Source organism: Sinohyriopsis cumingii, chromosome 6, assembly GCF_028554795.1.
Source record: "Sinohyriopsis cumingii isolate HCF-2022 chromosome 6, ASM2855479v2, whole genome shotgun sequence".
NCBI classification, from domain to species: domain Eukaryota; kingdom Metazoa; phylum Mollusca; class Bivalvia; order Unionida; family Unionidae; genus Sinohyriopsis; species Sinohyriopsis cumingii.
The window spans coordinates 129,108,760-129,121,371 of record NC_142966.1 but is presented as its reverse complement, the minus strand read 5'-3'; the positions used below and the strand labels follow the sequence as shown (position 1 = coordinate 129,121,371).

Here is a 12,612-nt window from a genome sequence, read left to right as displayed (position 1 = left end):
CATTATATTGAATTCGTTGCCATTAAATCAATGTAAGTGATTAACAGGTGAGTCAGAATGTCATTTGCTAATTACAGGAGTTAAGAGTTAATTTTGACTATTTTAGGTCAGATTTAGCAATACAAAATAGACAATTTCCTTCTTTGATCCCTGCCAATGAAAGTATTATTTTAAAACTTCCTCTTAATTTGTCTTCTGAAAATCGTGGATGTGTTTCTGCAATTCATATGTAACATTACTATGTGAGTTATTTAAATGGCAAAGTGCTTCATTAAAGCATAATTGCAAAATTCGCAGCGATGCAAAATAATATGCATATCTATGACACTATGTAAATCTATTCTGAAAAAATATTGACTGCGATTTGATCAAAAGAATGTGAGATGATGATATTTATCCAATTGTGAGGTAAATATAACCACTGAAAGGAATAAATCTTCGCATCATTGCTGCGAAACAATTCACAATTGATTCATACGATGATGAGACAACGTCGCTATCAGTCGACAATGAGAATAATGTACTCACCTGGAGTACCTTAAAATCGATGTGTATTGACAACGTTGTCTCACAATATCAACGTAATATTATGTTTCTCGTTCACTAGGTTAAGTGTATCCAGTACTGGCCAGACGCAAACAAGCAAGTGTACGGAGACGTCATGGTCCAAATCCTGCATGTTGAAGCTTTTCCAGATTATGTTAGAAGACATATAAACATTAGTGTGGTAACTTTTGTGTATTAGCACGTGTTACTAATTTTAGTCGAATTAGTGCAAAGACAGTTTTAGGGACGGAATTTCACACGAGTATTTAAATTGCAAACATAACACAGCTTTCCTTAAGCCAAAGGAAATTAATTGTTATTTGAAAATCTCAACTTGTAAAAGTGAATAATAAATATTTTCCGAGCCTTTAATATGCATGATGTATTATACTTATTTTCTGTATAGATGAGATTAAATAAATATGTTCATGCTCCTAAAAATGACCAATCTTAGCATGTCTATGAATCTTTACCATAGTCTTGTTCGTTAACAGGTAAATTGTCTTGGACAAACACTAAAGAAACATAACATACATTTCCGATTCAAATCATCATCTGCGATTCTTAATAGTTCATTCTTGATGCATGTAATCAACGTATAGATTAACCGGATCTTGTTCTCTGTAAATGTACTAGGAGCCTTTTTAAAGCTGGAAATTAAAATGATCAACAACGGAAAAATAAATCAATACCATGTTTACACCACAATATGGTGTTTCAATTTTTCAAATATACAAAAGCATGCACGACATTTATCTATAGTGAATACAAGGCTAACTTACATAAATAATCTGTCTTTACATATGTGTCATGATGATCTTTAATCACCCTACGAGAGCAATATATAAAGCCTTCTCTTTTAAGTCAATAAAGACACACAAAACTTTTTTGGTACATGGAAAGAAAAATAGAAATAGAGGAGGCTTTGTGTATAAATTAAAGACCATCAGAACGTGATTTGTTCATACGATTTGTTAGGGTGACAGGTCTAGAAATGTCGCACAATTCCATTATACGGCTTGGCCAGATAAAGACGTACCGGATACAGCATGGTCACTTGTTGGAGTCTGGAAAGCTGTACGGAAAACCAAGACTTACGGAAAGGGTCCAGTGATTGTACATTGCAGGTATATGTTAGAACAGCCACGTTGAAAACGTTAAAAATGAATTAAATTACCTTAAGAATTAAAATGGGTCATTGTCAGATTGTAAAAGATGCAACTCTTTCTAGATATAGTTATCTATTTTAGCTGACAGATACAAAAATATATATTCTGTTCTGATAAAGATTTAATGTAAGGAAAATGCAAAACCATACTATACATACTTTTATCAATATTGTTTATTTTACATAACGTTTATATTTTCCTTTAGACACATTGCAAATATTGATGGTGAATTGCATTGTTTTTCGCTGTTAAAATCAATATTGTTGATTTAAAAAGAAATTTGTTTGATATATCACATCTGATTATTTAAGAGATAATTTAGTAAAGAAATTACATAAACAGTACCTATAAACATACTACGTTTTCTTCAATTAATATGATTACCTTACTAAGGAAATTAAAGTATAAAAAATTATGTGGCAATATCACACGTCCCTTCTGTCATAGCGTTTAAATGATGTTTTCTTGCTTGAATCGTTCTAAGACCCAATAAAAATACCCAAGTTAATGATGAAAATATGATCACAACATACCACTAATGAATATAGCATATTGTTTCACAGAATTCATGGGATTTGATGTATATTAGAAAGATTTTTGGTAACATTATTTTCAAATATTAACATCTATCTTCAGTGCTGGAGTTGGAAGAACGGGAACATTCATTGCTTTAGACATCTTATACGACCAGATTTGTGAAACGGGTCATGTGTCTGTGATGAAGTACGTGGATAATTTGAGAGAACAGCGGGTCAACATGGTTCAGACAGAGGTAAAAGTGTCCTCTTCCAAACTGAATTGCATATCTTGGTCATTAACTGATAAGAATTATTTTTTGTAAGTGATTCGCGAACTAATTACTTTCAAGCTAGACGAAACTAAATACCGAATTTTTAGGATGAAAATAAAGAAGTTCAATAGTGAATGACATATTGACGGTAATAAAAATAATTTTAAACTAATGTGTTGTTGATAAGAAAATTTGCTAGAAAAATGGTCATAAAGGAACAATTATCTCGTTTCTGTACAATTCGCTTGTGAAATGTGGCAAATTAATTGCAAATGGAGAAATAATAGTGCTGCATGCTGCTTATTATAAACAAAGGATAAACCCCATCATTAACATTTCACGTGGATGATTTAGCAAGTGCTTCAGCTAGAGTCTCACACGTTTAACTAATTAGACCAACATGTAGACAATGCATTATTAATGTACTATTGTACCATGCAATCATATCGTTACTTTTAAATTTCAGAGCCAGTATATGTTCCTGCATGACGTTGTTGCAGAAGCTATTGGAATTGGGACGATACACATATTTCAGAAGCAGGTTTCAGAAGTACTGATGCATTTAATGGAGATAGATGAACATTCAGGACTGACGCGCCTTCAAAGACAGTACAACGCAAGTATTATTTCCGAATAATTGTCAAATAAATTTTAATGATTTGTTCACGTATGACTTCGTGTTTCCAAAGTTGAGTATTTTCAAGTTAATATTTTCAATCGATAAAACTCTCAACTGTTTCTTCAAAACAGGTAAATTGCCTCTTAAACACCAGTACATTATAGAATTAGTGTCAGATGATTTCAACTGAATCAAGGTAAAAACAGGTTTCATAATTTAAATGCAATAGTCGTGTTGATTATGATCTACTTGTAACAGATTAGTATCAAATACTTTCGTTATTGTGATTGTGTAAGACTTTGTACTTTCAGATGCTGTTACGTACTGAACAAGACGAAATCTTTTTGCAAGTCTACTCGAATACACCGGAATTTCAATCCAACAAAATATGGTTGCCGGTAAATATTTAATGCACACATCTCGCTGTATTGTACCACTCGGCGTAGATCGTAGTGTTAATTTCAAAATTTAGGCCGGTAGTACCATACAAGTTTAAAATGTGTTGTATAGATGTGTATATATGTGTGACTTGGATTTTTAACGTAGCTTTAACAATTTTTCAGTCATATCGCTACAATGTCTGCAGTGTGATAGTTTATAGTGATGTCTAGCACTGTGGCATCATGCTGCAGACATGTAGCATGATGTCCCACCCAGTCACATTATCCTGACACCAGGTCGACCAGTCCAAACACTAGCCTCTTAACTCTGAACGCCAAGCGACGCAGCTGTTAGTACCATTTTTGTAGGTCTTTGGTATGAATTGCCCGGCGATTGAACCCACGCCCTCTACATCCTAGGCGGACGCTCTAAGCACTAGGCCACCGAAGGGGTGAAAATGTTTTGTAAGTGTTAATGTGTACCAAGGCTAAAAGCGATTTCGTGTTGTTGTTAACATTTGAATGACTATGTCGGATTTATTATTTTATTCTGTTTTCTTGAAGTGAAAACGAAAGGAAAAATGAATCACATATCTGGAAGACAAAATGTTCTTGTTTACCTTTCAAGCATGTGAGTAAATATCTATTTTAGAATGTACCAGGCAGAGATGCTTACATCGCAATGAACTCAATCCGGGACGAAGAAATACTGAGTGTCATACGACAACACAAAGTCAAATTTGTGATCGACGTCGATGAAAGAAATGTAAGTATAAACACAACATTTCGTGATATGTATGGTCATAAGTAATTCTTGTGATGCAATTGTATATACAGATGCAATTTAGGTACACAGTTATAGTAGCTGTATTAATTCGTTTGCGCTCGTTCCTTCATCATCAGCAAGATTAAATAATGTATGTTTATGATATAGTCTAATGAAATCATTAAGTGTGACAATATTATGTCCTTACGAATATACAGATCGGAAGGCTGCATGAAGATATTCCTTACGATTTCAAACATTAAATTCAATTAATGACAATTTTCCAGTAATAAAGATGGAAAAAATATCCACCCTTGATCTGCAAATATGTTAGCGCTATTGTTATCCTTCTCCTAATTCCGGAAACAAAAATGTTTTGAGAGGCAGCTTAGGCATATGTCGATGCTAATAGTAAGAAATTTTATGCCAATCGACAAACTTGCTACTTTGCATCATATTTTATTTACTGTTATTCAAATATATAGAACTACCCAGCCCCTGTAATCCTATGTGATATCAAATCATACTGGACTATTTCACACAACTATTCATTCATTTGAATGGGTATTAACATGTGTAAGTTTTTGTACATATATAACTAAGTATATATCAATCAGACTATCAATCTTGAGAGAGAGAGAGAGAGAGAGAGAGATGCAATATATTGATTTCCTTCGAGCTCAATGCTCACAGCACGTTACAAGCAATTTGTTGTCTGAAACTCATGACATCATTTGGTAATGAAACATTTATCACAAAAAGAAAACAAGTGTCAGCTTCTTGACTTTGTTTCTTTGGTTGAATTAGATAAGATAACTTGGAAAATTATTTTTATTTGTATCTAATATATTATTCTTCATGTGAGTAGATCCGGTAAACATAATGTTCTTCTTTTTCCAGTGGTTAGTATTTTCTTCCAATAAATTTATCTTTCAAGCATGTGCGGTGTATAGATCTGGTGTTTCTTTGAAATCAGTATGGAAACACTTTAGGGTTAAAATCTTCGTGTTGCTTTAAAACTCCTGATTCGACAAACAAATGATGTTTGGTTTCGTGCAATCAAACCGCAAATTGTAGTTTTGACCGCAGGGTACGTAGTGTGTGAGAATAACTACTTTTTCCCCCTACTTTTAGGCCACGAATACCATTTTTTCCACTGAAGAAAACGAATGTAAGACTATTGCTGACTGCGAAATAACACATGTAAATCAAGCAAAAGTCGGAGGTTTTGAAAGAACAAAATATGCCATCACTCATGACCAAGCGGTATGTTTGAAGTTTTGACGAACGTTAGCATTATATTAATAAAATATACGTTTTATTATTTTAAAGTCGCAATAATGTTAATTAACATGAATACTACAACATGATAATCTGATATGTTTAGTGCAAACGATTTGTATGCATAACACTATTCGGACACTGACATATTTACAAGGTTTATATTCCTTATGTCATAATAGGTCCAGTTGGATAATTTAACATAATAAATAATGCGCTAGAGAAATGTGTTAAGATTTATACCAATATAAATTATTTACACATATGCATTTTAATATACAAATTTTTTTTCATTATGTTGACTACTGTATTTGTTGTTTTAAGACTTATTACGTCTCCCTTATCAATTGGCCGTTAATGAGACGGGACATCAAGTTCATGGTCCTATATTTCCATGACAAAAAGTTATTGTAATCAGATATGTCTGTTTCACTAATGATGAAAATACACAATCTACAAACATTAAAAACCTTTTCTTGCCATTACAAGTACTTTCTAGACAAAAATATTTCATTATAACAAAAGGTCATAGAGAGTTCTAATATAATAATTTTGTAAATATATTGTGAATAACAAACTCAGCTCAAGATTTCTTCAATTTAAGTCACCACGATTAGTGAACACTGAAATTTGTGTCGCAAATCCAACTCAAATTTACATATAGATCAGCATAAATCTAGGACGTTTTAATGTTAAACAATGTTGCAACACAAGACTTCTAAGGATATAAATGTTTATTTGAACAATCTAGACAAAGTCAATGGAAATAACAGTGTTCTCGCTGAAATGTTGGAAAGAATCTCACGAAGTACCTGAAAATACGAAGTCTGTTATGACGCTAGTGGAAGATGTCTACCAACGGGATCCTAGCCCAGATCGCTCAAATCCGATTCTCCTTTACTCAAGGTTAGTAGAGACAGCTTACCGTAAAGGAATGTACTCTTATTTATGTGTCCGACTCACATACGTCGTTTCCGTCGTTGGCAAGCATCGTTGGTTGTGTGGTTAGCGGGCCAGACTCTGGAAAACAAGGACGCGGGTTTGAGTCAGTCATCTTGGTGTGTATCTTTGCAAAGCAATTTGCATTATAAGACATTATGTGTGATAATGTGCCTTTAAACAACAAGTAAACAAATATATCCATTATTTGCCACTGATACGATCTAAGGTATCAACGAATAGTGCACAAAAATTATCAGTCATAAAGTTACGAATAATATTTTTTAATGAAACAGCCGTAAGTACAAAGCTTATATTTTCTTTCTATTGGATGTAAAGCAAATATAAAGGGGATATGCCGATAGAATGGAACGTAAGAACGATATAAACAAAGTTTACGCTGACCTTGAAATGTTTTTTATTCAAAGGCCAAAATTTGTTTTAATCAAACTAGTATGCACAATTTTAATTTTCGTGTCGTCACATTTTCAATCCACAATGGTGCCGTATGTTCGTTTCACGCCATTAAAACAGTTTATGGCCAATCTGTTACTATTACTACTTGATTGTTTTGCTTAAGTCCCTTTTTCACAAACATTAATGGCATTTATCGTTTTCAAAGCGACCCGCTGCTAGCATTCATATATTTTAAAACTACATATATTTACAAAACGGAAATATATTTGAGGCCGATTAGATTGACGTTTGCCCTGATGTATTTCAGATCTGGTTTGAACAGATGCGGTGTCATCTACATATTAATGATTGAGATAAACAGAGCCCATAGAGACGGAGAAATTTGTATATTGCAGACAGCGATGGGTATGATTGCAAAAAGCCGAACACTGCTACCAACGTTGGTAAGATGTTCTTTACATTCTTTTCATAAATACAATGCTGTTAAATGAACATTCATGTATTGTACAAACATAAGCACCTTTCAGTTAAATGTTAACATTTTGTATATTTCTCTCCCTCGAAAACAGCAGCAGTATTAAATGTTTGTACTATATGAGCATTCATCATCATCAACAAAATATTACTAATATGATTACTACTGCTACCATTATTACTGCTCAAACTACGTATACAATTAACATTATTACATTAACAAATAATGCTGAGGAAGACTACTAGTACAATTATATTTACTATTAATACCAGTATTATTACGGTGAAATTAATTTTCCCATCGTTCATTCTTCTTGTTTCGGAGTTATTATCATCATTATCACCATCATTATCATTATTAGTAGTAGTTGTAGTGCTGTTGCTGCTGTTGCTAGGATGGTTATTTTTGTTTTTCAAGTTGTTGACAAAACACTTCTTATGATACTACCATTCTGTATTATTATTATTATGATTATTATTACCATTATTATTATTATTATTATTATTATTATTATTATTATTATTATTTTCAGGAGCAGTATCTGTTTTTATATAAATGCCTTGCAAGCGATGCGGTATCAGAATCCACCTATGAAAATGCAGTTTCAATGAGTGGAAAATAAATTCTCTGCTCATGTTGAAATAAATATTTTAATAAAGTTTGTGGATATATTTAGCAAAATTGTCTGATGGAATACTACGTGCACTTTGTCCAAAATACATTTCCGCACATACTATTCAACGATAACTTATATTTATTATCTAACTGGCCACGTGGCATACGTTTACGTTTTATCAAAAAGGTAGTTGCTTTAGTGTTTCGGATCAAAATTTGTGGCATTTTCTTATCATCATGTAACTCTTATGCCAACAGTTTTGCTTAAAAAGTGATTACTGGTATCAAAACATTAAACGGCAAACCAGTTGCCGTTTGGTTTGGTATATTATATTTTACTATATTTTAAGTTATTAACCGTCTAGATAATTGCTTTGCTTCAAGATCATATATCTGCATTTCTTTTTGTCTTTCATTTATACGTGGACCATCGATAGTATTCCCTCTGCCAATGCTTTTAAGTGATTTTGTAGATTTCTTTTGGGTCTTGACGATCCTTTATTACAGCTAATTGTTGCAGAAATGTTGTCAATATTAATGAACCTCTTAAACAAAATGCCTGAACATTTGTACAAAAAGGAGCATGTTGCGTACTCTGTATTCATATGAATACAATCAAGGCGGGATGATTTACTCACTGTATATACTTTTATGTAGTTGTTTACGTTTTTTTATAAAAATATTTAATGTCATTCATAGCGTACCAACAGCCAACGATACCACAGCAATATAGTTTGTAAGGATTATCGTACCCTTACATTCAAAATGGAGTCATGTTATCACATTTAGGTTGATTAAATGAGGATGATACCAATCAGACATCAAATTGAAATCCTTTTTCGCCACTTCTTTTATTAACAAACTTGTATATTATAGGTCAATTATATATTGTCTGTACTTAGGTATTTTTCTCCGTATTGTAAAGTTGAAAAATAGTATTTCTTCTACAGATTATATTAATAAACGGATGCTCTAAATGTTAAAGCGAGATGCTGAACTAGAGTTTGAATGTGAGGAAGAAAAAAAACCCAGATGATGATACACGAAAACGTAAAAGCTAGTTGTGATATAATGTACTGAATAAACATTGGTGACATCTCTATAAATAATTTTACGAGTAGGTGTAAAAGTTATGGAACAAAGTGATATGTTATATGCGTCAAAGTGCTTGTGGCAGGTGAACTATGTAGATGGAAAACTTTATAAAACACAAAGATCATGCTAGGAAGCAGTTGATCAAGAAAGGTTCAAATTAAAGTCTATGATAAAAATATGTAATATAAATGTACATATCTGTGAAGGAAATAATAGGTTTTTCAATGTTTGTCTTCAATTATTTATATTGAAATGTACAGATCTATAAGAGTTTCAAGTTACATAACCTTACAATGTGTTTTAATTACAATTTTGACAATTGCATTTTATTTGTAGGTGGCTCTAAGACATTTTCTCATTGATATTAAATCATTCATCTATTTGTAAGTTGTATACTTTGATTACTGTAAAGAGGCAGTTATGACTATCGGCCTTATTTTTGCATATGTAACATATTTGTTTAACCTGCTTCTCATATGGTGTCAGAAATAGTTATATTTTAAAAGATCAAACCATTTTTTAATAACGTTGCATTCAATAACTCTCTGCGATATGGAAAATCTTAATAAAAAATGACAATTCACGTATAATTTAATTAGAGGTACGTTTCATGTTGTAATCAAGAACATATTTCCAACTTTATCGATTACTAGACAGATATTAACCGAGGAGTCCTCGCTTTCTTCTGTTACTTCATGTATTGTTTGTTTGTAGGTTTAAAATGGTATCTAGTCTGTACAATTAAAACAAAATTAAAATTGATAACATCGCATGGCCTGCTACATCTCTTTGTTTGTTTCATAAGTCCATGTGCAATTAAACACACATAAAAACTGCTTAATACACTGATGCAATTGTTATGGGATTTTCCAAAAAAAATAACGATGGTTGAAAATGATAGGTGTAAAACATTTATATGATTAGGTAAAAATACAAATTTAAAAAGGAACCGGTACCTTATTAGCTGAAGTACACAAGTCGATGCACACGATAAGTGTATTTTATGCATTAAAAGAAACGTTAGTGACTACTAACTGGAATTTGTAAGCTTAATTGGAGTTGTGCTATAGAAAACAAAAAACCATTCTTCACCTGATTTGATTTAGAAATAGCACATACACCCACATAGACACTCACATACATTGTTATTTAAACCTAGAGACTTTATACGCAATTCGTAGTTATGTTGGAAAGGAAGGATTATGCAGTTGGGTACGACCGAAAGAAAATTATATTTTTGTTATTTTGTATGCAAATTGATTTGATTTAAATAGGCTCCCGTTAAACAGTTAATTGTAGATGTATCAAGTCTTTAGCGACACCTAGACTCTTTATTTGTGCTTGGCACAAGTTAAAATGTTGGTCAGCGAATATGGTAGATTCATGTTAGATATGTCAGAATAAAATTGAAAAATACGAATAGGAGTAATAGAATATAGTAAACATTAATTGTCGTTGATAAACCTTTATTAAAAATAAATGCTTAAAGCGTTTTATGGCTCGTACTAATTTCAATAAAGTACAAACAATATTGAAATTGCTTCTTGACCAATATTAATTTCCGTCTCCTACTATGAAATATTAGAAGATTTGTATGAAATGAGTTGACGACACCAAAAAGCACAAACAGTGGCCCACTGCTACCCGTATTTCATAAACAAGATAACATCTTAAAATATTCATACATTGTTTAATTAAGGTTAAGCAATATTCACGAAATTTAAGGTTTTTGCCATGTACCATTAAGATATTTTGAAAGAATTATTAACAAAGATTTGACGCAAAATCCAACAAAGTTTTAGGCACTTTTCGCGAAATTCCAGGTTTAATTCAGCTTGATGTAGTCAACATTTGATTATGATACTGTTCATGTTTGCAATTAATGTTTCTTAAATATCATCTCAGTATATATATAATGTAATTTGATTGGGTAGAAGTTATATCGTCCAGCCTCAAATAGTATGTATTATTCATGTGCCTGGACCAAGTTGTAATATATAAAGAGCATGTGCCAGAAAATAGCGTGATGGTTTGTCTTTTTTTAAACCTGGACTAACCTGGACTAATGGATTATGTTAAGGTGATACTTTATTGCTAGTCTCTCTCTTTCTTTCTCTCTCTCAGTAACTGTTACCACTGGCTTATTCATCATTGAAATATATTCAGTTTGTTGTCAATTATCCATTTCTCCTGGAGGTAAATTGTTACTTGTACTACAATAATGAAGCGGTATTAACGATAATGACACTTTCTTCATAGCATTTAACTGACAACGAGATAAACTTCTTTCCACATTCTTATATTATGTGTGATCTATACATATCTTTGTTATCCAACAAGGAAAATGTTTCAAAGAAATAACGCGTGATTCAGACATTAAAAATAATACAAGAAGAGCACAGTTATATAATGTCTGGAGTAAGGTTGAACAAATACACACAAAAACTACTTGTTTCCTGTCATTGCTTTTCACTCCAAAATTAAATGTTATCTCATATGATGCGAATTCATGAAAAGTGTTGCATACTTGTGATGACAAATGGTGTATATACGTTATATTCGTAATGCAAAATATAAAGAAAAAACATAGAAATTCCTGTAAAAAAACCCCATCATTTTTTAAATTGTCATTGCCCTGTTTAAGCATTTACTGATATACATTATATCGAACCAATTTGTACTCAGTTTCATTCCATACGTTGCAAGGAAAGTATAAGAAAGGAAACCGTCTGCCAGATCACTTCAGATTATTTGTGTGGTTTTGGATTAGTCCTCCATAAAGCTATGCAACTAGCCATGTGCATAAACAATGAAAACATAAACAAGAATTGAAAAGATGATTTAAAAAAGCATACTTTAAACCTTTGACTGTTTCATCAAAATGCATTTAGGTGAAATGCATCCTCATTATTGGTTTTGCGAAACCTTTCCACCGTGGCGACCTTTTGCACATAAGGAAATTGAAAAATTCCCAAAGTGTTCCTCTTGTTTAGGAAATCCTTATGTTTGATTTATTATAATTATTTTACCGACATCAAATTATATTTTGTGATAAATTCCCTCATTTGAAACAGGTGATTAGATTTCATATCATTAGATACCATTGAACATACGGGTTGTGTTAAAACTTCTTTAAGCATAACAATCGGTCTGCGTTGATTTGAAATATTACTGAACTGAAGAAAATATATTCAATCAGAAAAAATCGAGTTGTCATTGATCCTCGATTGATGCATACTGGTGTAAATATATTGTTTAAAACTCACTGACCCTAGTGTTACGGGTGAAATGTACTTAACCGCGAATATCATCCACTTAAACTATATAAAACCGTATATGATGAGATTTATGACAACACAGATCAGAGTGTATGCAATCTAGATTGTTAATGTTGCTTTAACAATTGTAGTTATATCGACACGATAACTGCAGTATGGCAGTTTACAGAAATGTATAGCACTAAGCACTTTTGAAAAAGTGAAATATGCTGCAGTATTTGCCATTACGAATTACAAATTAT

General features: G+C 32.1%; 1 protein-coding gene across 3 annotated transcripts in view; it reads left to right on the top strand.

The window, feature by feature from the left end:
- The window catches only part of LOC149797945 (receptor-type tyrosine-protein phosphatase alpha-like), a 57,440-nt gene extending 46,326 nt beyond the window's left edge, over nucleotides 1-11,114 (top strand). For all 3 annotated transcript variants that reach the window (XM_089963009.1, XM_089963010.1, XM_089963011.1), the window contains 10 exons: nucleotides 608-727; nucleotides 1,525-1,673; nucleotides 2,352-2,487; nucleotides 2,972-3,121; nucleotides 3,436-3,522; nucleotides 4,157-4,270; nucleotides 5,405-5,536; nucleotides 6,303-6,457; nucleotides 7,215-7,350; nucleotides 7,915-11,114. In XM_089963009.1, the coding sequence (XP_089819135.1) occupies nucleotides 608-727; nucleotides 1,525-1,673; nucleotides 2,352-2,487; nucleotides 2,972-3,121; nucleotides 3,436-3,522; nucleotides 4,157-4,270; nucleotides 5,405-5,536; nucleotides 6,303-6,457; nucleotides 7,215-7,350; nucleotides 7,915-8,004 (1,269 nt within the window). In that variant the 3' untranslated portion in view covers nucleotides 8,005-11,114. The remainder of the gene's footprint in view (nucleotides 1-607; nucleotides 728-1,524; nucleotides 1,674-2,351; nucleotides 2,488-2,971; nucleotides 3,122-3,435; nucleotides 3,523-4,156; nucleotides 4,271-5,404; nucleotides 5,537-6,302; nucleotides 6,458-7,214; nucleotides 7,351-7,914) is intronic.
- Nucleotides 11,115-12,612: the final 1,498 nt, after the last annotated feature.